This window comes from Periophthalmus magnuspinnatus, chromosome 10 (assembly GCF_009829125.3).
Source record: "Periophthalmus magnuspinnatus isolate fPerMag1 chromosome 10, fPerMag1.2.pri, whole genome shotgun sequence".
Classification (NCBI taxonomy): Eukaryota; Metazoa; Chordata; class Actinopteri; order Gobiiformes; family Gobiidae; genus Periophthalmus; species Periophthalmus magnuspinnatus.
Window position 1 is genome coordinate 7,244,857 of NC_047135.1, and position 24,732 is coordinate 7,269,588.

General features: G+C 39.7%; 2 protein-coding genes across 3 annotated transcripts in view; one reads left to right on the plus strand and one right to left on the minus strand.

Annotated features, from left to right (window-relative positions):
* htr4 (5-hydroxytryptamine receptor 4) overlaps positions 1-21,809 on the plus strand; it is a 224,308-nt gene extending 202,499 nt beyond the window's left edge. Inside the window, exon 7 of the mRNA XM_033973967.2 lies at positions 21,650-21,809. Within this exon, the coding sequence (XP_033829858.2) occupies positions 21,650-21,734 (85 nt within the window). The 3' untranslated portion in view covers positions 21,735-21,809. The remainder of the gene's footprint in view (positions 1-21,649) is intronic.
* On the minus strand, positions 13,505-17,558 carry LOC117377521 (E3 ubiquitin-protein ligase TRIM39-like). 2 transcript variants are annotated; one of them, XM_033973964.2, is made up of 2 exons: positions 17,460-17,558; positions 13,505-16,008 (listed from the first exon to the last, which is right to left on the minus strand). In XM_033973964.2, the coding sequence occupies exons 1-2, from the start codon at positions 17,471-17,473 to the stop codon at positions 14,439-14,441; spliced, it is 1,584 nt and encodes a 527-aa protein (XP_033829855.1). In that variant the 5' UTR covers positions 17,474-17,558; the 3' UTR covers positions 13,505-14,438. The 2 variants fall into 2 exon arrangements, with proteins under 2 accessions (XP_033829855.1, XP_055080977.1); XM_055225002.1 differs by lacking the exon at positions 17,460-17,558 and adding an exon at positions 16,783-16,805.
* Positions 21,810-24,732: the final 2,923 nt, after the last annotated feature.

The window sequence follows — 24,732 nt, forward strand, 5'->3', positions numbered from 1 at the left end:
GAAAACACACACACAGCACTGAAAGAATATATAGATTAGAAATGACTGAACTGATGTGTCTCACAGCTCAGAACATTACATTATCCTTTAAAGTGCATATGGTAGGTTTTCATATTTTTCTAAATATGACTTGATTTGGTGCGATAGTGTCTGTGGTCAATATCTATCATAGTTTTATATCAGATAAGTGGCAGTTTTTGGAAAAAGTTGGAATGAACTCCACTCCAAAGCTCACAGCGAATCCAAGCTCCTTCACTGCAGACTGGGAACAGACAAAAGTTTTGAAGCCTTGTCTCCTGTTGTCCTTGCTGTTCCACAGTTTTGTTTAATCCATAAAGTCACTGGGGAGCGTATTACAGCAGGACTTATATCTGCCTCACTGTTAGATGTTTCATGCCGCACGATATATAAACAAACAGCGCCATGTGATGACATCATTGGCCGTGGCTCATTTGGGTTGTGCAGGTGTGAGAGTGGGTTACAGAATGCTCCACAGTCGTGCTTGAGCGCCGCATGGTTCTAAAGGTGTAGACTGAGCGCGCCCTTAGACAAGTTTTGGCCCTTGTTAACATTATGGTTGCTAGGTAACAGAAGTGGATGTACCTCATATCTGCTGTCCATGTCCAACCTGGAAATAAAATTATACACCATCAAAACTAAGCAAGATTTTAAGTAAAGCCTTAAATATAATTATGCTAACTATTAGTGAAAATGTACTTTGACCTGTCGTATGTCGTACTTTAAATGTCCTGTTCTGTGTGCATTCACAGCTCCATACATATAAACCTTCGAGGGTTGTCTTGAGTCCAAAACTAACCTTGTTTTTCCCTTCTCTCTTCCCCTCTCCCTCTCTTCTCCTCCTACCCTCCCAAATGCACAATAATGCCCACTTTTTACTTCCACAAATGATTTTCACCATCACACCATCGTTCATTTTCACTTCAAATTTGCATGGCCATATTCAAATCATCTCTTCTGCATGGCTTTGTTGCATGCTTTACCCTTCAACAAAATATCCCAATTCCACGAAAACTTTTATATTTTATCCATGCTACTTTACTTCACATTTTGGTGTCACCTCCCCTGGTTCTCCCCTCTCCATACCCCCTCTGCCCTGTGCTCCTGCCCGCTCTCGGCTGCTCCTCCTTGGGTGTCCAGTGGCTGCTCCTCTGCCTCCAAGCTCCTGCTCTGGTTCTGCAACACAAGGCCCGTGCCTGTGTGACTGACGGGGGCAGTGCAGAGCCGCTCTGAGCTCCGTACAAGTGAGTCCACCTCATTTACACTTCATATTAAAAACACATTTATTACTCGTTTTAGTACATTTGGATTACAAATTATGTAAACTGTTCAAAGGGCTCATATTATGCTCTTTTCTGATATATTTTATAATATTGTTTCCTCATCACAAACATACCTGGAGTTGTGTTTTCATTCACACGCCCTGCATACTGTATTTAGTCTGAGTTCTTCTCTCGAATGGAAAACACTCCACGTTTTTAAACTACATACAACTTCACTAGAATCATTTGGATGATTTCACCCATAGAATTGCCAATCTCTACTGAACTGAAGGTAAAAGGGAGCTATTAACTTGTGAACTACCACTTCATGACATCACAAGTTGGAACAGAGCATTTTGAGCTGTGGAGATATAGATAGACTAATAATCCAGGATTACTCAAACATGTGTGACCTAAAACACAACTCCAGGTCTGTTTTTGATTACCAGTAGTTAAAAACATTATAACATGACTTAAAGCTCACAAGAGTCAATCTGCGTGATATAAAATAAATAATAATTAGTTAAATGGACTGTATGCAATTTTTTCCATGCACTTAAGCAAAACTTTTCCTGACCCAGTACAGATATATTGTATAATCAGCTCTTGAGGTCAAAATTACTTCACTGTGTACTGTCTATGTCTAATTATAATGCATTTTATTTATTTTGAATCAGGAAGAGTGTGGCATTGCCTTCTTGTCTCCATGGAGATAGACAGGTTTAATGCCATATTGCAAAACATACTTGCAATAAATGATCTGTGCCTCAACCAAAATTATTATACAAAAGCAATTCTTTCAGGCACATCTTATGAACAAACTGTTTTGCTGCTAAACTCAAATGACCTTTTCAGGCTTTACAAAACAATGTGGTTCTGTGTGTCTGCTGGAGGAGACATTTAATGCAGGATTTTAAGAATAAAATGGCTGCGTTTGATAATAAATCCAGGGACATTTTAAATCCCAACATGGTGTACATGTCTGTGGCCAGTGTGCGGTTCAACAACAATATCAGGACCTTTCACATTTCCAAACAAAAGTGAGTTTTTTCTGGGTTTCAACTCGGAGAAAATGTCCAAATGTTTGAAAACCTGTCGCTAACTCTGCCCACAGATGCTGGGCTTTCCCGTTGTCATGTCCGGAGTTTATTCGGTCCAGATTGGGATCTTGGATCACCTTAGGACCAGAACAGAACCAGACCGGGAAAAATCAGGAGTAAACCAGATGGATGAGACTGGGATTAGATCAGAACTGGACAGCACAGAATGAAACCACATCCAGTGTATATTATGAACGATAAGTCCATAGTAACAGTGTAGATAACAGTAATAATAATGACAGGCCTAATTACACCAGAATTAGATTAAGAATAGGAAAAGGCTAAACAAGGACTAAAATGAGTCCAGGATTAGACCAAGACTAGACCAGAACTAGGAAGAGTTCAGGATTAGACCAAGGCTAGACCAGGAGTAGACCAGGACTAGGATGAGTCCAGGATTAGACCAAGACTAGATCAGGACTAGGATGAATTTAGGATGAGACCAAGACTAGACAAGGACTAGGATGATTCCAGGATTAGACCACGGTCAAACCAAGACTAGGATCAATCCAGGATAAGACTGATCCTAGTCTTGACTAGATCAGGACTAGACCAGGACTAGGAACAGTCCAGGATTAGACCAAGACTAGACCTGGACTAAGACAAGTCCATGATTAGACCAAGACTAGGACTAGACCGGGGTTAGGCAGGACTAGACCTGAACTAAACCAGGACACCAGGATTACACCAGTAGTCCGTGATTAGAAGAGGTCTATACTAGGACTAGGGAAAGACTAGACCAGGATTTGACGAGGCTAGACCTGGACTAGACCAGGACTAAACTAGGATTAAGTGAGGGTTAGACCAGAGCTAGACCTGGATGAAACCAGGACTAGACTAAAACTAGACGAGGGCTGGATCAAGACTAGCCCAAGACAAAACAAATGCTATAGACAAGTATTGGATCAGGATTAGATCAGGGCTTGACCAGGACTAGACCAAAACTAGACCGGGATACATTTAGAACTACACCAGGACCAACCCAGGACTAGACCAAAGCTAAACCATGGAGACTTAAGAGCCAATACTGAGCCGTGGGTGCGTCATTTTGTAAAGAAGATCTTGTTGTAGACCATAGCGCCATTTTCAGAGCTATAATTGAATACTACATCATAGCTCTTTAAATGGTACTGCGGTATGCACTCAACCAACATCTGCACCGAAACAGTTAAATATGGTTTATTTACTCAATCTACTTTCTCAGCGTTTTCAACACTATCATATTTTTTCCTTTCCAAAACATCCCTGGAAAAGGTTTTTTGTTCATTTATGCATATTTGAGTTACCTTGTCTAATATGTTTCATGTGAGGAAATATTTTGTCCATTGCCATAGCAGTTGACAATTCATAAGAAACTATTGCATATCTGGAATGGTAAAAGGTCTTCAAACATGCTAACGGCACACACTTGATTAACTAACACTATAACACTTCATAATTAGATGCAGACATGACACAGCTGACTTATTTTGACCTCAAGAGCTGCTTATATCTGTACTGGGGCCGTATACATGTTGCATAATACCTGGAAAAAATCAGGTCAGGACAGATATGACATGTACAGGAAAGGCCTGCGGCCTTGGTTGGCCAGAGAGGGAAGAACAGGTGGATTTGTGTTGCGATACTAAAATTTCAAACTTGGTTTTTCATGCTAAAGAATAGACTCAATACTCAATAGATACTCAATACTCATGATTCTGATACCACAATGATAAAAACAAACAAAAAAACAACTCTTTATTTAGACAAAAAGGCATTCTGGTAGGTCCCATAAGTGGTCCATGGGCATATACTAGTCTATATACCGTATTCTCCGGGCTATACGCCGCGTTTTCACAACCTTAAACTAAACTAAACATTTACAATATTGTTCCAAATGAAAAATTATCACCTTTATGGTCTCATGAATGTAGGGGAAATAAATAAGGGGAAATTAAATATAAAATGTATAAAAGAAAATGAGTCAAGTAAATTTTCTTACAGGTATTACAAACACAACATCACCATCTAGTGGCCACTTAAGTGAACTGTAACATGTATAATCAACCATTACATAACACAAATGTAAACACGTACATGAAGCATAGACAGTGAACTGAATATGTGTCTGGTATGTTAACATAAGATATTAACAGTTAATCAGATAACTAAATCATAAAAAACAAGCTGACAAGTTTACTCTGGATCTCACTCCAAATCAGTAATTCCATTGAATTTTTCATCGTCGGTGTCACGTCTGAACAACTCCACTTGCACCGGAAGTAGATGAAGCATCACATATCTGTGTATGAGTCGCAACCCCAGACAAAGTACCAAAAAAGTGTGATTTATTGTAAATGCGGTAGTCTTATACTTGTTCTGATACAGCTCAAGATCATTTTAAAGCTTTTCAGGGAAGGTTCATTTCTGTCTTGAGAATGTGTCTTTTTTAGTTTCGATGCCTGCTCACATGTCTAGTTTGGATACTAGTTTTAGTGTCAATTAATATCTGATTTTCGATACTTTGGACAACTGTAAGGGGGATATTTGATGTTTATTAGCCATTACTAAACATAAAAACGTGTTGTATATAAGTATTGATATTGCTGAGTGCTCCATGTGTTGTGCATTAGCAGCTGATTGTTCCTGGTTTACACAGAGTTGTCCTGAGTCTAACCACATTATTCCTCTGTAGTCTCTATGCTTCCACTTCCTGATTCAATTGTCTGGTTGTGTGGGCCACTCTGTCGCTCCGGGAGCATTCTCTCTCTCTCTCTCTTTGGCTTCTGTTTCCTCCCTCTCTCTCTCTTTTTTCCCTATCTCTTCCTCTCTGTCTTTCTCTCTCTCCCCATCTCTTTGGCTTCTGTTTCTTTCTTTCTCCTTATTTCTTCCTCACTCTTATTTCCTCTTTGTTTCTCTCTCTGTCTCTCCCTTTCTCTTTATCCATCTATCTGTCTATCTATGTATCTACTGTATCTCTTTATCTACCTTTACTTCTCTACTTCTTTGCTGCTCTCTCTCTTTATTTTGTCTGTCTTTCTCTATTGCCCCTCTCTCATTTCTTTCCCTCTCTCTTTGTCCCTGTCTCTTTCTCTCTCTATCTCTCTGTCTCTCTATCTATCTCTTCCTTTGTTCCCCCTCTCTCTTTCTGCCCTCCCAACACACATGCACACACACACCTGTTTTTGCGTGTTCCTGTCTATAGCTCTCTCTCCATTTTATCTCCTGCTCCTCTTCTCCCTCTCCTCTTCTCACTCCCTCCCCCTCACCTTCTCTCCCTTCTTCTCTCTTTCTTTCCCTTTCTCTCACTTTCTCCTTCCTCTCTCACCCTCCCTTTGTCTTGTCTTTCTTAAGCTCTCTTTCTCTTCCGCTCTCTATGCCTTTCCTTCTCACTCTCTGTCTCTCTCTCTCTCTGTCTCTCTCTCTCTCTTTCTCTCTTGTTTGTCTCTATATTTTCCCTTACACTTTCTATCTCTTCCACTCTTGCTCTCTCCCTCTGACTATCCTTGTCCCTCCATCTCTCTATCTCTGTTTCTCTCCGTCCTGTTCCGTCTCTTTCATTAGTCACTCCGCGGCGCTGGGATTAGCATAAACACAAGCAGAGCGGTGTTAGCTTGTGGAGGACATCTGCTCTCATTCTGAACAGGAAGCACTTTTAAAGAGACATGCCGCGCTACAGGAAGTTATAAAGCGCCTTATGACTTCTCATGTTTGACCTTTGACCCTGAATGAACTTTTGTTTTCCCTTGAAAGCTGCATAGCCATAACTGTGCAAAGAAGTGGAGTAAAGCTCATCATATTTTTTAACTATCTCACATTAGTTCAAATTTATCCCAGTTTAGATCAATTTTGGCTCTTATACATTACGGTTGCTAGGTAACAGTTGTCTAATTACCTCTGCGTTACCTCACATCTGCTGCCTATGTCCAACCAGGAAGTCAAATTAAAAACTTTGAATAAAACTTTACTCAACTAAGAGTACTGTTAATACAAAAATAATAAATAAAAAATAATAAAGTAGAAGTACAAAATAGCCCAAGAAATAATAAATCGATAAAAATAAAAATAAATAAATAAAAAGTAAGTTGTAACTTAATAGAAGAATATTCAATAATGTGAGCAATCTGGTATTACAGTACTAGTCACTAAAATATAGAAAGTAGTAAAAAAAAAAAAAAAAAACATTGAATGAGAGGATATGAGACAAGCAGGTGAATCACAAAGACATTTAAGCTATAAAAGCACAAATAAAATAAAAAAATGCGATGTAGGTAGGTTTAATGCCATACTGTGGAACATTTCAGGTAAAACAACAACATATCCATGGAGACAAGCAGGTCACACAACAAAGCCACGTTTATCTGCCAAAGCACATGTAAATAGATAAATGCAACACAGGTTTAATGCCATGCTGTGGAACATTTCAGATAAAGCAATAGCATCTCCATGGAGACAAGCTGGTGCCACAACAAAACCGTTTAAAACATCTCCATGGAGACGAGCATGAAAAGTTACACAATGCACCTTTAAAACAATGTGAAATTCTCTGGTTTATGTGTCGCAGTTTATTGTTTTATTTGTCTATGTTCATCACAGTTTTAAAATCGAAGAAGAGACGGGGAATGGGAGAGAGAAAAGGCAAGAGGGGGAAAGAAAGAAAGAAAGAAGGGGAAAGAGGGGAGAGAGGGGGAAAGGGCGAGATGTAAGGAAAGAAAGGAGGAGAGAGGGGGAAAGGGAGAGAGAATGGGCAAAGGGGGAAGGAAAGCAAGGAGGAGAGAGGGAAAAGTGGAGAGAGAAAGGGCAAGAGGTAAGGAAAGAGAGAAGGAGAGAGGCGGAAAAGGAGGGAGAAAGGGTGAGAGGTAAGGAAAGAAAGGAGGAGAGAGGGGGAAAGAGAGAGAGAAAGGGTGAGAGGGGAAAGGAAAGAAAGGGAGAGAGGGGGAAGGAAAGCAAGGAGAAGCAGGGAGTGGTAAAAGGAGAGATGGGGAAAGGAAAGAGAGAAGGAGGAGGCAAAAAGATGGGAGGAGAGTTAAGAGAAGGGAAAGAGGTAGGGCAAAGAGGGGGAGAGAGAGAGAGAGAGAGAGCCATATAGATGGAGGTAAGGGGAGGGAAGAGGGACAGGGAGAGAGGGGGAAGGAAAGAGAGAGAGAAAGAGGAAGAGAGATTGGGCAGATAAAGGGAGGGAAAGAAGGAGTGGGAGGGGTAGAAGAATGGAGAGAAAGAAGAGAGGGAAGGATAGAGGTTCAGAGACACAGGAAGAGGAGAGAGAGAGGACAAAGAGAAAACAAAGAGGGGTGAGGGAGGAAAAGAGAGAAAACAGAGGGGGAAATATGGATAGAGAGGAATGGTTTGAAAGAAGAAGAGGAAAAGGGAAGATGGAAGAGTGGAAAGAGAGTGAGGAGAGGGAGGAAGGTTGGGAGAATGAGAAGGACGGATACAGGGAGAGAGGGAAGGAAAGAGGAAGAATAAGAGAGAGAGGAGAGGTGAAAGATGAAAAGAAGAAAAATGAGGAGAAAAGGAGTGGGGAGAGTGGGCAGAGATAAATAGGAATGAGGTTGAGAGAAGGGGACAGGGGAGAGATAGAAGAGGAAGGATGGAGAGGAGACAAGACAGGGGCAGAGATAAGAGACTGGAGAGAAAAGAGGAAAGGGATGATAGAAGACAGAGAGGAAAAGAGGAGAGGGTAGGTGAGATAGGTGAGATAAGATAAGAAATAAGAGAGTGAAATAGAACAGAGAGATGAATAGAGAATGAGACCAACCAATATTAAAACAATAAAACATATCTGAATGTGAATTGTAAAGTGGACATAACAGACTGTACACGTGTGTGGGAGCCAAAAGGTCCAGGAAGCTGTACTGTGCTCACACTGTTTCAGCCCACTGAATTTATGAGTTCACACAATAGACTATTATCTTTTATGAGGGACATACTGCCATTTCACAATATAAATAATTTTTGAATCATTTTAAATAGTTTTGAATTTTATAAACATGACCTGTGTGCCCAGATACGAGGTAGACATGTTCAAATCAAATATAACTTTTACTGATGACAGTTGTAATATGGATTTATTCTCCTCAAGATGATTCTCCAATCAGAAGGCAGAATGAGCCTGACACAGGTCAGCTGGTTGTCATTTTCAATGCTGAAATCCAGGAGTCTCTCTGATCTGAATCGTCACTACCTAAACCCCAGCACTTGCAGCCAATCGTTAATTGCTGGTGCAGCCTCTGCAGCTCAGTGTGTGTCGTCCATATACTGAGAATGAGAAAATCTCTCTGTCTGCAGGTTTAGACACTGACAACCCAGGTTTAGTTGTGTGTACTTCCTGTTTGTAAAACTGTAAAAGCACAGGCTGCATACAGTTCTTTTAACAAAAATGGCATGTTCCACTGGGAGGCCCAAGGATGAGCCAGGACATGCTGCAGGGACGATGTCTCTCTGCTGGCCTGGGAACGCCTCAGGATCCCCTTGGAAGAGCTGGAGGAGATGTGTGTGGAGGGGAGAGTCTGGGCCTCCCTGCTCAGACTGCTGCCTCTATGGGCCCCAGATAAAGAGGAAGAAAACAAATGGACATACTAATATTAGCCTTTGTCATGACTACTGCCAAAAAACAGAAATTTTCCATCAAAAAATATGTAAACAGAACAAATACTGTCCTCAGAACATATAGCAACTCAACTCACAAAGTATCGATTCATTAGAATCTCTACATTAAAGTCTGTTCCCCCATGACTCAAGACCACACTGCACAAACATTATTTTCTCTTAGTAGTCCACAGTATGTGTCTGTCTGAGTTGAGTCGAGTCTGAACAAACCTCATTTGATTCTATGGAAACACCACAGACACAATCACATCATAACAACCCAACACTCCTCATGTTTGTTGATACAAACCCTCTGTGAGGCTGAAGTTTACATGAGGATAATGGCACTCAAGTTTGTGCATATACAGCTTTGTCCAGTGTGTACTGTTGTTGTGTTCTTGGGCAAGACACTTTTAGAGCAGGGTACCTTCATTTTTTTCCACTAGTTGTATACCTGTTTTTTTGGGGGGCTTTTTGTTTTTTGTTTTTTTTTTACACGGTTACCCAACTAACATAGGAGTAAACATAAATCCTGCAAATAGAATATCTTGATAAGTTGATAACCATGCTAGTTGTTATGTTAGCACTTCCGGCTTCTCTGACATTAAAATGCTTTATAATTAGATGCAGACACAGCAGACTTATTTTGACCTCAAGAGCTGCTTCTGCAATATATCTGCACTGGGGCGAGATCAATTTTGCTCAAAGACATAGGAAATTTTGACTTGTTTAGATTTAGCCTATTATGTTGTTAAACCCTTATGATTTGGCTTTAAATACACTTCAAACCAAATTATCTTAAAAATCCATCATTTTTAGCCAATGCAGAGAGGTTTCCCCATTAAAACCCATGAAAGGCCAAACAGTGCATCCAAAGTTCAACCGAGGTAAACTCTTAAAAACCTTTGGAAGCTGGAAAGAGCCTGTTTACTCTGCCGCTGCTGCATGTCCTCAGATTGGCAGCTTTGGGTCGGTAAAATGAGACTCAAACCATAATGAGTTTACAATGGACCAACTAACCAACAACACAACTGTGCCCAGACACTCAATCAATGGAAAACGGTGTATTTTTTTGTTTTCTTTTTGCAGGAATATTGGCCAGGATTTTGAATGCAGACAGTAGCAGATGTTTGGGTAGTAATCAAAAAGAATCACATGCAAATATTCCGCTGTTTTGACAAGTTGTTGGGGACATTGCACACATTCATTACGCTCATTATGCTTTCATTATTATTTGTAACTGAATTTGAATGAAGCCTGTCCTACACTGACCTCAAATCATCAAATCAAGTAATTGTTTTTAGTAATATGCCTCAAAATGTAATCTCTAATTGGCTGATTTTGCAGTATGAATATCCAACTGTAGCATAAAGTCGCTGTACCTGATTTTTACTGTCATAAAAATGTGAAAAAAAAACAGAATTAGTTCATTTTAAACAGTTGCAAGTATGCATTCAGAGCATCCTAATTATTCACAGAGATGAGTTTATAAGCACTTTTCACAGCATTCAGAGGCCAGACAGGAGTTTTGTTGTCACAGAAAGGCTAACAACAACTAGCACGCTAACCTCACACTTCCTGATTATCTGCCTATAAAACACTTACACAGCTGACTTATTTTGACCTCAAAATCTGTTTATACAATGTATCTGTACTGAGGCATATCTTGCTCAAATACTTGGGGAAAAAAGTCGAGTGCAGCCAATTCAACACAACTGTAAATCATGAATAGAACTACTAGTTTGTTGATGGGGCTGTTTGTGCAGAATGTTAGCCTTGTCTCATTCACTCAGTCCCAGGGCAGCTGTGGCTACAAGGGGCGAGCTCCAGAGTGTAACTGTGATCATAAGGATTTGTGTATTTTTATTATTTTTTATTTAATCTTCGTTTAACCAGGAAAGTTTACTACTCAGTTTGTCCTGACCAAAACAGCAGCACAGATCTCAGTTTTGTTACTGAAGTAAAGGTACAGATACAGAGGTGAAAAGTTATTCAGGCAAAAGTAAAAGTATCACATGAAAAAATCAACTGAAGTAAAAGTATTAAAGTACCTGTTTATCTACTTTAAGAGTAAATAGTATTTCACCCAAGTGTTGTTGATTAAAAACAATACAGATTTTCGTCAACAGTTACAATACGAATCAGTCTTATTTTCATTTTTTTTTTTTTTTTTTTGTGAATTTTATGTATTTATTTTTGTTTGTGCAAAGTCAAAGCTTGAACTTGAAAACTTTAGTCAGGATGTTACCACAAACTTGGTAAAAATAACTCCTCAAATCATATGAAAAGTACTTTTCAGTCCAGTTTAAAATGTAGTGGAGTAAAAAGTACACATACCTGCTCTCAAATGTAGTCAAGTAAAAGCAAAAGGTATCTACTGTAAAATGTACTTCATTCAAGGACAGATACATAAAAATTCTACTTAAGTACAGAACTTTATTACTTGTACTTCGTTACCTTCACCACTGAAAATGTGTCTTTTTTTCACTCAAAATTTACTGTTATGAATGTTCATATCTTGATTTAGAGACAAAATGGCTAAATAAACATGTAGGATCATGCAGAAAAGGTTAATACGAACAATTTAAGACTAAAATGATGAGGTTGATAGCAGTGATAGACAGAGAGGCGATAGTTTTTAATGCAAAGAACTAACTTCCTGTTTAGAACGTGGCGGCTAGCGGGTTAGTCATGTCCATTTTTTATATATACAGTCTATCCTTGCTGTATTACTCCGGTGTTCCTGATTCCTCTCCTTCTCCTCAGCTTCAGTCGCTTTGTCAGTGTCTGTGGGATTAAAGCCGTATCAGCAAAGTGTCACTCACCAAATAAAACTTGTCGTGGTGATAACATCTGTAATTTAGGATTAGATTTAAAGCAGACGCTAAACGTTGTAAAAGACCGAATATTTCTTTTTCTTGTGTCCAGCTCCTGTGTTATGCAGTATTCAAGATTTGTTTTTACATTTTTAAGTTTAAAGTTTTTTTTTTATCATATCATGTATTAATGCACTAATTTCGTATAGTTGCACAGTATGATATTAAACATCTCCATCACGCATTAATTAATCCATCGCTGGAAATATGGTGGTTAATTACAACATCAAATCTACATTTTTTCTTTTTTTTTGCCTGAGTCTGTGTTATCTGTTTTCTAAAGTGGACCTGGAGCCGTAGAGAGCCAGATCACCTGGGAACAAGAACGTCCCCGAACTACACTAGGATTAAAATTTGAAATGCTTGAAAAATGTACATATACTTGTCCTGGTGTCCACATATGAGGTCATTAAACTGTGACTTAAAGGTGACAGAAGAGTATAACACATTATAGTTTAGATGGACTTTGTTAAAGGCATGTGTCTTCCTGAACCTGTCAGCAGCTCTTCAAATGAGCCACATTGTTCCAAGAGGCACAATTGTCGTTTCTCATTTTGTTTTTACTCAGGAAAAATGTAGCTGTGTTCAGGCACGTAATAGTTTTTGCAAATCATTATTCAAATGTGATTTTATTTTGTTCTAAAAGTAGAACGAATGTCCTCATATGTGGACATATTTTTTCTCATAATGTAAAAAGGTAATTCTTTATTTTTATACTCATCAGGTCTCAATCAGCCAAAATAAAAAGACAAATTAATTGTCATGCAAGAGCTCGGGTTTAAATCGTTGCTCATCCAAGCCGCTTCTTCAGTTCAGTTCGAACTGAAGAAGAGGCTTGGATAAGCAGCAAAAAGTGTTCGCTCCTAGAACGATTTGTCCAGTTGACAAATTTAAACTTCATCTTTTGTTATGGATCACACCTGGACGACTGAGGGATTAAACAGACATCAAGTCGATTTTGCATAATACTCCCTCTTTAAGCTAAAACATTAAAGCATGTTTAAATACACCCCAAGACAGCAGAGAAGCTCTATCACAATTTTAAAGTTTTTATTCCTCTGTAGTATGTTCACTCGCTGTAAAATATGTTTGTTTGTTTGTTTGTTTATGATTTAATTAAGGGGCAATGCATATTAAGAACAGAGGTATGGGGAACGAATCCCACACCTATAAATATGCAGGATTATAGCCAGTGCTAATTTTCATCCTTTGTCCCTTGCTAGAAAAAAAAAACAAAAACCAGCCACACCATAGCTTATAAAAACAATAAGTACAAAATACAAAGTACACAATACAAACCCTCTTTCAAGGACAAAAATAGCCTTTAGAAAGATCACTGACTCCAGGATGTTCCCAAACAGAAAAACAAAAACTATATTTATGGTAATGTTCAAAGCGTCTTTGCCTGTGACCCTGAGTGACTCTGAGTGGAGATTGTACAGAGATCGAATATGCAGAGCTAAGCACTGGTTCTGCCCCAACAGGAACAGGTGAAAGGGACAGAGCCCAAGTCTTCACCTCAATTAACAGGAAGTTAGATTGGATACAGAGACGATTGGGAACAAGTGTAGTGGAGAAGAAAATGACAGAATGTGAAGTAGAGGATTCATGGACCAAGGCAATCGTGTTTTTAAAACCTCAAAGTCAATCACGTGTTTGTACAGACACAAAAAATGAACACTTGTTGGTTGCTTTTAATTTTTTCATTAGACTTGGTTTTGATCAACAAATTGATTCCAGGAGACATTGGCCCTCACGGCGAAATTAGTTTGTATATTTGGTGCCAAACTGCACCTGCAGCTCAAAAATGCAGTTTCATTGCTGTAGTTTGGCAATCATAAGCATATTTGCTACTTAACTATTGTTGAGGCTTTGCTTTTTGAACTTTAAAACACATCCAGTATCTTCATTCGCTATAGATTGAAGCATAGAACAGCCGCATGCATAACTTTGGAGACCACTCGCGGCACATCAACCCACCGTGCACTTGGTTCTTCTTGGGGAGAAGCGCTGCTCATCCCGAGGCACTTAACACCACTCCCCTCTTAAACTTATCTGAGCTCGGCCTGAATCAGAGCCGCTCTCCGCTGGTTCAGGCTCTGGGTTTGGATCGAGTCCTACTGGAGTGCATTTCTCATAGCTGTCACATGGAGACCACACTTTGCCCACAGTGTTTGGAAGTTGATGTTTTTTTAATTAAGATTTGTTTTCTACAATATCACATATTTTCATATTTACAATGACCCAAAACAACATATTCCTTCTGACAAATGCAGCATTTCACTGTATTCTGCACCCTCATGCTGTAAATGCCTGGAAGGAGGCCATTGAATTTGGCTGTTTAGTTTGATTTTTGCATTTTAAATACCCATACACATTAACCACCGCATTGACTAAAGCAAAACCTATATTACACCTTTACTTTTGGGAATATACAGTATGTTTCAATAGAACATCAGGAGTGCACTATTTATACATTAAAGCTATCGTCAAAGATAATGTTTTTTTTGTTTTGTTTTTTTTCTGATCAAATGTATAATCTTTTTAAATATGGCACAGAAGTAAATAATGCATAATATTCAAGATGCCATTGAAATAGTCTTTATGAAACGACACTAAACACGGACAGGAGTGAGTATCAGAGGAGCAGAGTTGTTGCCTAAGTAATTTTGTCCAGGACTGAAGAGCGGAAGGACGTTCTCAGTGAAGTGACAGTCAGTGATGCAGTGGATGAGAGCTGAAGTTTCGGCATCAAAAAAACAGATCAAACCGTGGCCATAGTCCACAAACACCCCGACCTTCTCCACAGCAGACCACAGAGGTACACTGTGATTCCTCCCACATATGTACCCATATCCATTTTTCAGTGTCATGTCCCCAGAGTCTACCTTTCTGTTCACTGACTCCTCTGTCACTCCTAAAAACCAAGATGTCTTTCCTGTCACTTGAACTTCAAAATAAAACCTGCCAGAAGAAAACTTTTGTTTTCCTAAAACATACAACAAAGTTGAAAATCTCTCAGGGGTGTCAGGAAGATTGTTTTTTTGATGCAAGTATTTCACCTGTTTGTAATCCTGAGACAGATATAAGTTTGGATGAGCTGTAGATGGATCTAGAGTCACAATGACTGGATGCTTCTTTGCTTGTACAAAAACATTATCTGTAAGTTCCTTTATTTTTGGCATGAGCTTTGTGTTTTGTAGCTCAGACACAGCCTTGGCGACTCTGCCCTTGTACGATGGAGCCCTCACAGACTGCTCTGTCCAGTCCTGAAGCGCTGGAGCAGGTTTGACTGAAGTAAAGGTTTGGACAAACTGAAAATGGTCGTCAGAACTCAAGATCACTTCCATCTCGGCTCGTCTCTGCTCCAGTGCAGAGATTTCAGACTTTATACCTAATATTAACTCTTCTGCCTCTTCCTTTATTTCCTCATGCTTCTCTTTGATGCTCAGTTTAAACTGATCCAGACTGTGTTGAACACACTTCATCAGGTCATTAAAGAACTCCCTCCCCTCTTTCATTTCTCTGTCTGCGTTCTTCTGACTTAGCTCCACGGACCTCTGGATTTCGTGGACTTTCTCTCTTCTCTCCTGTATCTGCTGCTGCAGATGTTTGTGCTGCTCCTCACACTGCTCCTTCAGTGGGACCATGTTGTGGTCTCTGTGTTCTGTGTAACTGCACTCAACACAAATAATCTCAGAGTGGTCTCTGCAGTAGAACTCCATAGGCCGATCATGCTCAGTACAGATCCGCTCTTCCAGGTCGGTCACCGCGGCGATGAGCTGGTGCTTCTGTAGGCGGGGCACTGTGAGGTGGGGCTGCAGGTGGAGGTGGCAGTAGGACGTCTGACACATGAGGCAGGACTTCAGCGCCTGCAGCTTTGGATCAGGGCACATGTCACACATGACTCCTGACTCTGCTGCATTCAGCTCTTCACCTCTTGGTTTACTTTTAAACTCAGACACCATGTCTAACATAAAAGTGTTGGTCTTTAACATTGGTCTGGAGCTGAACTTCTCTTTACAGACAGGGCAGTGGCAGTGCGCAGAGCTGTCCCAGTGTTTGTTGATGCAGGTGCAGCAGAAACTGTGACCACAGGGAGTGGTCACTGGATCAGTGAAGACCTCCAGACAGATGGAGCAGAGAAACTGGTCCTCAGACAGCACACAGCTCACACTCGCCATCCTGCAGACACAGAGGCTTAGTTTAACTGTCCATACAGGGAGATAAATCTACCACTCTATCACTCTACCAGCAGACAATAACCTATTGTCACTTTGCCTTATCTAAATTTAGAGGCGGGCCTGTCTCCAAACAGTTGCCACTGCTATTAGCTACTTATTTTAACTCTAGCCTAGCTGGCCAGGCTGAGTTACAGAACAGCATTACCTGTACCTGAGATCTGTACGGCACACACAGGTGTGCTGAACAAGCATGTGTCCAGGCAATAGGAGATATGGCTACACAGGAGAAGGCCAGGTGGCTTAAGTTCTCAAACCTGTCCCATAGCGACAAAACACAGCTCCTTGATGTTCCTGTGAATCCCAAGGTCTTGTTTGAATCTACTATTGCCGCCATGCAGCAGGGAAGTGAGGAAATGAAGTGAGAGGTTAAAGCACTAAAACTCTGTTTCTCCAGAAAGGTGCTACCTTCTCAGACATTGGCAACGAGACTGGCATCTTCACAGCAGCCTAGACGTGCAGGGACTGTAGCTCAACAACACTCAGGCAGTGTCATGCAAGCCCTCTTTTTTGTTCAATAAGTCTATGTTTTCCTACGTATACAAACTCCCGGCCAAGAACACAGCCCCTCATATTGCAAAACTTAAACATTATAAACATAAACACAGAGCAGGTTCTACAGAACCCCCTGCATCCCCTAGAGGGAGCCATGGCACAACTAATGGAGTAGCAGGCCTCTACTCTCCTCTCCTTGCAAATCGACAGAGAGCGTGCCCACCTCCACTGTGGAGCTCCTCAGCTCGCCTGTGCACCACGCCTTTCAGCGGCACAGGTATGGGGCATCACACTGGATTCTGGAGGCTGTGCCCAAGGGAAGAAGAGGTTTTAATCCTGTAGAAATGATTAGAAGCAGGGGTGCAATAAGAATAGTGCCTACAGAGCAATGCCAGACAGGCATCAATTTCAGAATTGCCTAATTGCGCCCCATACTAGATCTGCACGCAGTAGTATCTTAGGGTCTTGGTTCACGAGTGAAGGAAGGATGGAGTGAGAGCTTGGCGGAAGGCAGATCAACGCAGCATCTGCAGTGATGTGGTCACTGTATCAGACTGTTGTGGTGAAGAAGTTGAGAAGAAGAAAACATAAACATTCAAACATTCAAATCTTTCAACTGGACAGAAAGTGTTAGGATAGAAGACATTTCACTGCTCATCCAAGTGGCTTCTTCAGTTCTGGTCAGATCACTGGTGGACACTGCCTTATATCTGTCTGAAGGAAAGAGCTAACTACTTTGAAACTAACACACCTGTTTGTTTACAGTTTCTGTTTGAAGCCTAAGTCTAGTGAACTACACTAAGTGTGAACTGTGCCTGAGTCATACAATCATTCAGACCTCTAATGGCATTAGCATGCTACTAAAACACTATTGTTAGCATAATATAAATGGTTGCTCACCTGATACTTGACATATCGTATATAGATGTTTAAAGTTGTCGGTTTGATTCTGGTTTGAGCAGACACTCAACACCAGCTGCTCTCTCTCTCTTTAGTTTCGTTTCTTATGAAGCGGCAGAGATTTACAATGTTGCTCCACCTCGAAAACACTTCCTGGTTTTTCAGTGATAAGCTGAAATGGACTGTGAACTATGAGCATATGAGCTGGTGTTGCCTAATAAAGTGAAATCATGGTGAAGATGATTAGATAGACCTTTCTGGGTTAAACTGGATCAAAACTAAGTCAAACCCAATACTAAACCAGGACTTAAGAGGCTGATTCGGACTAAACCAGAACTGTCTAGACCAGGGGTCACCAACCCTGTGCCCGCGGGCGCCATGTCGCCCGCAGACCGGTTCTAAAAATAGCACAACTCACTAATGAGCTGCATCTAAAATTTAATTTTACTCTGTTGCTATTTTTTTTTTCTATCACCCTTGTGTTTATATAGATTTAAAAATGACAATATCTTAAACATATGTTCATTATACGTGAAGTTTAGATAAGTTAAGGTGAACTTTGACCTACTTACTTCAAAGGTCAGTATTGTGCGCGTGACAAAACCAATGCTCCGCTCGCGAGCGCTGTGAGGATGCGCTGAATGCAGTTTCTTACTCCAAAACATAGAAAATAAAGAGATCACTTTCACAACATTTTAAGACTGTAAAAGAAACCAGATCTCATCTGCGGAGCGATTGTGGTGACAGCAAAGCGGCACAATGTGGAGGGACACTTCACTACGTCTCACAAAGCCACACTAACTACCCACGGGGACACGCACTCCCCACGGGGACGCGCACTATGGGCAGAACAAGCCCAGACCTAAACGCAGCTTTGGGTAAACAACAGGCTTTTTTCACGACACCGGTGAAAAAGTCACACAACGCAACCGAGATTTATTTAAAAATATGTAAGCTTATTTTTCTTTAACATTAAATAATTGATAACTTTATGGAACATGGTGCAATGTATATTATTTATGTTTTGTTAAAAAGGTTTGTCAATGGAAGGTGAAAATGGGACACTTTTCCTATGAGATGTAGTGATGTAAGTGTCATCTGAAAATTTAACAATTATTAAGATTAGTAAAGTTAAAGTGCTGTATACTGATATCTGTTTCCCTCCTTGTTCATTGTTGATAATTATTTTGAGAAATCATTAATGTGATCAGTGTCTTGCAACATGATCAGTGTGTTCACATAGATGATTATCATTTATCATTATTAATAATGTATAACTAAAGGCAAACTGAGAAAATTTGTTATTTCAGAAGAGCGTCTCAAACTGGTAGCCCTTGGTATGACTCAGTGCCCATAAAGTAGCTCTCAGGTTAAAAAAGGTTGGTGACCCCTGGTCTAGACCAATGTCAAAACTAGACTGAACCAGATCTAAACCAGGACTACACTAGGTCTTATTAAAAAAAAAAAAAAAAGAAAAAAAAAAGTTAATTATTTTTTTTAAAAACAAGTTAATATTTTTGTACAATCTTTAATATAATTATGTTAACCGAATTAGTCTAACCTATATGCACTTTAAACCTGTAACTCTTCCGCATCTGTGCTTACATTTGCAGTCATCCTTTAAACTCCTAATGGTCCTACATCAATGTGGTACCATTTAGTCTGCTACACCACTTTATGCATTACACCGCCTCCGTCTTAGCAGATCTAAACATTCAAATATATTCTCACTGTACATTTCACGGCTAGTTTAGCAGCAGGAAGTGTTTTTGGACCCTATGTTTGTGTAAATAGCTGGTAAGGGTTTTAGCCAGCAGAGAGGCGATGTTAAATGTGTACATACTGTTTACAATGTGAGTTTTTCAGACCTGTGAGTATCTTTGAAAAGCTGCTGAACAAAGGTGAAATGGATTATTCATTATATTTAAGATGACACTAAAATTTTGCCTTTTTGTCAATTTTTTATTTTTTTTTTTCCAATTTTGGTGAAGTTTAGAATTACAGATATAGCAGATATAACATGTATAGGCAGATGTTACCTAGCAACCATAATTTGCAGTGGCCAAAACTTGTCATTTATTTTTTTAATCAGTCACTGTCCAAACCTACCTACTATTTAGACAACACTTGGAAATTAATCTCGTTGCAGAGCTCGGGATTGTGACGTGACACCTTATAGAATTTTCGCTGAGTGTAATGTTAAAACAAAAGAGATTTTAAGATGCTACATGTCAAACTCAGCGTTCGTCCAAATATTTTCTGACTTTATACAGAAACAGATGTATTTACCAGTAACCATAAACTGTACATATAAGTGGATGTAGCTAACCTGCTAGCCGCTGCGTTCCGGCTCCACTGACTCTGGCTCCAATTCACTTTACATTGAAAAACTGTCACCTCTCACTCTGTAATTGCTGCTGTCAGACTTGTTATTTTGGTCTTAAAATGTTCGTATTAACCCGCTCTGCATGATCCTGGTCAAGATATGAACATTAATAACAGAGAAATCAGGCGCCTTCTTTCCCTGAGGTCATTCCCGCTACCGTTAGCAACAGGTTTGATTGACAGTGGTGCTAAGTGCCTGCCCAATGCCATATCAACAGTGTGGGCAGGAAAAAGGGAGTTACTTTCAACAGCCTTGCTCTGGATTGGGTCTTTGGTTGCTATGATACTCGCAATCAGAATTCCAAATATGCAACTTAGCTCCAAATTCACCGCTATAACTGTTAGCCTCGACGAGCTTCATTTAAGTGGAGCTGAACGCTACGGGTGACGTCACACACACTTAGTCCACTTCTTTGTACAGTCTGTGGTAGTGACACAGCAGGTTATCACGTTGTTTCACCCTTTTGTTTACTTTTCAGTGTTATTTTGGCTAATATATCTGTATAAGAGTTTTGCACTACTGCTACAACCACGGCGGATTTCCATGGTAACGGACGTTTTTTCACCCTCCCGACCGCTATTAGTTGACAATATATTGCATATTTCAGATTTTTTTCAATGTTTTTTCAAATTATTACTTTGTTTGATGGGATAGTGCCTGCTGTAAATTTTCAGTACAGTTTTCCATCAGCTAAGTAGCAGTTTGTGGTAATAAAGTTAGGAAAAAGTTGAAAACTACAGATAAGATAATCCTTTATTGTCTCCCATAGAAGAAATTTGTCTTGGGACATGGGGCCACATGCTTTAAAACAGAGAAAAGACATCACAGCAACATAAGCCCATACAAACAACATCCACCACTGAACATAAATAAATAAGAGACCAAGAGTAACTACGAGTAATACACCATCAGGACCTTTAAGTCACTCTTATGTTCTATTAGTAACAGGCTCTGTGCACAATAGCGCTAAGCAACCTCACTGTTAGCGTCACTACTTCCTGTCCAATTTTATCTCTATATTTCTAGGTTTTTGTCAAGTCACGCTAAAATTAATAAATATTTAAAGATCAGACAGTGGACCAGGATCTGTGGGTAGACGTCACAATGTTCGTTGTAATGGTAAAGCTAATTTTGAGGCATAATAAATATTAAAACAGTGCCACACACTCAAGCATTCTACAAATAAAATAATTGTGTAGTCTATTTTAATTAATTAGAATTGCAATAGGTTGTTTATTTTATGTTTTCCGATTGTTGTGACTGCTTTGAGACACATTGAGCTAGCTAGTGTGCGGCTGTGCACAGAGACTACTGCACATTCCCTAAGCCTACATGCAGTTCTGGTTGCATAGGAAGTAGTAATGATTTCTAAAACAGAATCCCAATATTTATGTCACCAAAGCACAAAAGGGGACAATTTACATGCAAATTCATTATCCCAGGCCAAAAAACAGAGATAAATAGATTTGGGACCCTCCACCAAATCTTACATAGTTCATATACACTTCAGTGCTACACAATGTGACCCACTCGCTCCTGTTTTAGTCTCAGTTTGGTCTTTGGTTTGGCTCTGGTTTAATCCTGGTTTAGTCCTGGTTTAGTCCTTGTTATGGCCTCGTTTGGTCCTGGTTTAGTCTTGTAGTCTGCTAACATTTTCCTGTGTGTTTCAGTTATTCAATGCTCCACAGTGGGACCCATTCAGAGCTGATTTAGTCTTGGTTTTGTCCTGGATTAGCCCTGGTTTTGTCCTGGTACAGTCCTGGTTTCGTCTTGTAATTTAATAACATTTCCCTGTGTGTTTTAGGTATGCAGCGCTGCACAACGGGACCCACTCGGAGCCGGACCGGGGTCTACAGACCGACACAGAGTCCCACGAGTCCTGTCTGTGACGGGATGTCCCACTGAACACTGCCCCCTGCTGGAGCCTAGTGTCACTGCGGGAGGACATACACAAGAGCGACAAGAGCCACAGAGAGGAGCAGGTCCAAAAGAATGTAGCCAGGACGCAGTAGAGTTTGCAGATTTCGATAGTGCAGTCAGTAATGAGACTAAAAATCAAACTTTATTGCAGTGATTATGATGAATTAGGTCTGAAGTCACCACTGTGTTGGGACAAAATGACAAAATGTGGCTGCCTTTCCATGCCAAGACCTCTCTATGCACCAATCACAGTACGATGAAAATGACACTATGGAGAGGTGGGACTTTTCCATTCTGCAGTTTTGAATTTCCTATCACTAAACTGTTTTTTGCTAAACATTGGGGTTTACAATGAACGAAATGTACAAATAGCAATGTACATGTTGAGAAATGATTTAAAGTAACGTTTAAAGGTGCAGTATGTAACTTTCTGGGTGTAGAAGGTCACCTGCATGATTCTATGGAACTAGAAAAACATACTTCGAAACAGTCTCCATGGAGAAAGATACATTTTATGCCAATATGTCGAAGGTTATAGCCAAAAGAACAACACTTAAATGAAGCCCTTCTCCAGGCCAAATAGGAGTCAAGCCTTCTCACAGTAAGGAGGCAAGTTTTTAAGTGCAATACACACAACCAAAATGAAAAAAAAAGAAACACATGCTTTTATGAGATCAATTTTTGTGCTAAAAAGTTACATACTGTGGCTTTAAATTTGACTGCGCACATGAGAATTCTGCAAACTCTATGTCAGATCTGGCCACGTTCGATACTACTGGACCATGAAGAACCAGGAGCATCATGACTTCATCAGTGTCCAAAAAATAGGCTGCGTTCACATGACATCACAACACTGTAGACTCTCCATAGAGCTGGTAAGTGTGATGTCACTTCTGGGTCCATCAGCTGATTGAGAACAATGAACACGTTTACAATTTACTTTTTTTTTTTTTTTAGCAACGACGAACCTCACGTTAAAGAGATTGTAGTCGTTTAAAGCTAACAAGGGCTGTGTCTGAATGTCCACCCTATATATATATACATAATAATTTCAGAAAATAAAGCTGACTACTTTGCGGATTTGGCCAAATGCGGGTTATTTTTAGAACGTAACCCCTGCGATAAACCATTTTTCAAGGTGCATTGTGGGATGCAAAAATGGCGTGACCCCACTACAAATGGCGTGACCCCTAAATAAGGAATAGTATGGAATAGTGTGGACATTCGGAAACTGTCAAGGTTATAAATATGGCTGTGATAAAAACTGTATAAGGGGGGTTGAGATATGAAGCTAGGCTAGGCTAAGATAGCATTAGCGGTGAGCGGCAGTTAGTGAGATACACACTGATAATCTTATGTTATGATAGATTATTACTACATTATTTGATACAATTTGTGGTTAAACATGCTTTTGAAAGGTAATTGTCTCTTGTTTGATTAATGACAAACAAAAACAAAGCTAGAAATCAGTTGTCAAGTTTCTGGTTGGACCCAGAAGTGACATCATCACTTAACAGCTCTATAGATGGTTATAGAGGATATCAGAATTCTATGATGGAGTTTGTCAGATTGTAGATTTGTTGACCTGGTTAATACCACTGGGCAAAATAAAAAGTTACATTATTCTTTTTCATCTACAGAAAGGTGCCATTACTCAACACCAAAGATGTGATTGTTGTCAGTTGAAAGGATTTTAAAGTTTAAGATTAATATTTTGTGGAGCCAATCCCAAACAGATTATGATCCACAAATATTGAATCAGAAAAGTTGTTGATATCTCTTTCAAAAACAGTGAATCTCCTGTAGAGTTATATAGGCCTCTGCTCTCCATCTAAAACTAGGACATCATGAAATTCTACATGAACGCAACCTATTTGAATGGTGTAAGGAGGCAACATAAACTAGCAACCAACTAATCTAGTACTTTTATGAACAAAATCGTTTTATTTTTCCCTTTTTTTGGCTGCTCGGAACACTTCTTTGCCTTTTCTGTTCTTGGTCTGTTTTGCTCGTTGAGTGGCGGCCATTTTGTGGAGATCGTCGATTATTGTTCACAAATGGGACTGAATTTGAACATTGTTGGTGAGAATGAAGTTATTTGCCAAAGCTCATTGAACCAATCCCTGGAAATATATAAATTTCCCTCATTTTGCTCCCCGTAATGAGATGAGAACAAATATATTTATATGTTGAGTATTACTGACTTCATGAATTGTCCATTTAATAAACATGGAGGTTAGAGTTTGCAATGTGTCAAAAACAATACGAATCATCCCAAAGTGTAATTCAGCAATGGGTCTCCAAACACACAAAAATATAATAATACATGTATTTTTACTATTTGGACTGTATGTATGTATTCAGTCCAAAGTTAGCTTTAGCAAGATTATGAAGATTTAGGGCACATTTGAAACTTTAAGTTCCTATATTAGGCAAATTTGACTCTTGTGAGCTTTAAGCCATGTTATAATGTTATCTCACCACAAACATACCTGGAGTTGTGTTTTTTATTCACACATCTTTGAGTGATCCTGCTGTTTGCATCCCCAAAGCTCAAAATGGTCAGTTTCACCCTATGATGTCATTAGGTAGTTTTAAGGTTAACAGCTATTTTAGCCTCAACTGACATGCTTTTCTCTCCAAATATTGTAGAATAACCTGAAGTTGTTGCTTTTATTTTTGAATATTTTAGCTTTAACTTTTGTACAGTTGTGATTGTCAATAGAGCATCTCCAATATCGACTGGTGCACCGAGGAGTGAGCCGTTTCACTGAGGCTAAAACAACAACCATAACTTCAGGCAAATCCAATGTTGAAATGATAATGATTCTAGTGCAGGTGTATGGAGTTTAAAAACACAGTGGAGCATTTCCTGTATTACCACATGACATCACGAGGTGGAACAGAGTGCTTTCTGTTTGAGAGAAGAACTATATAAGCAGGTGTGTGTTAAACATGTGTGAATGA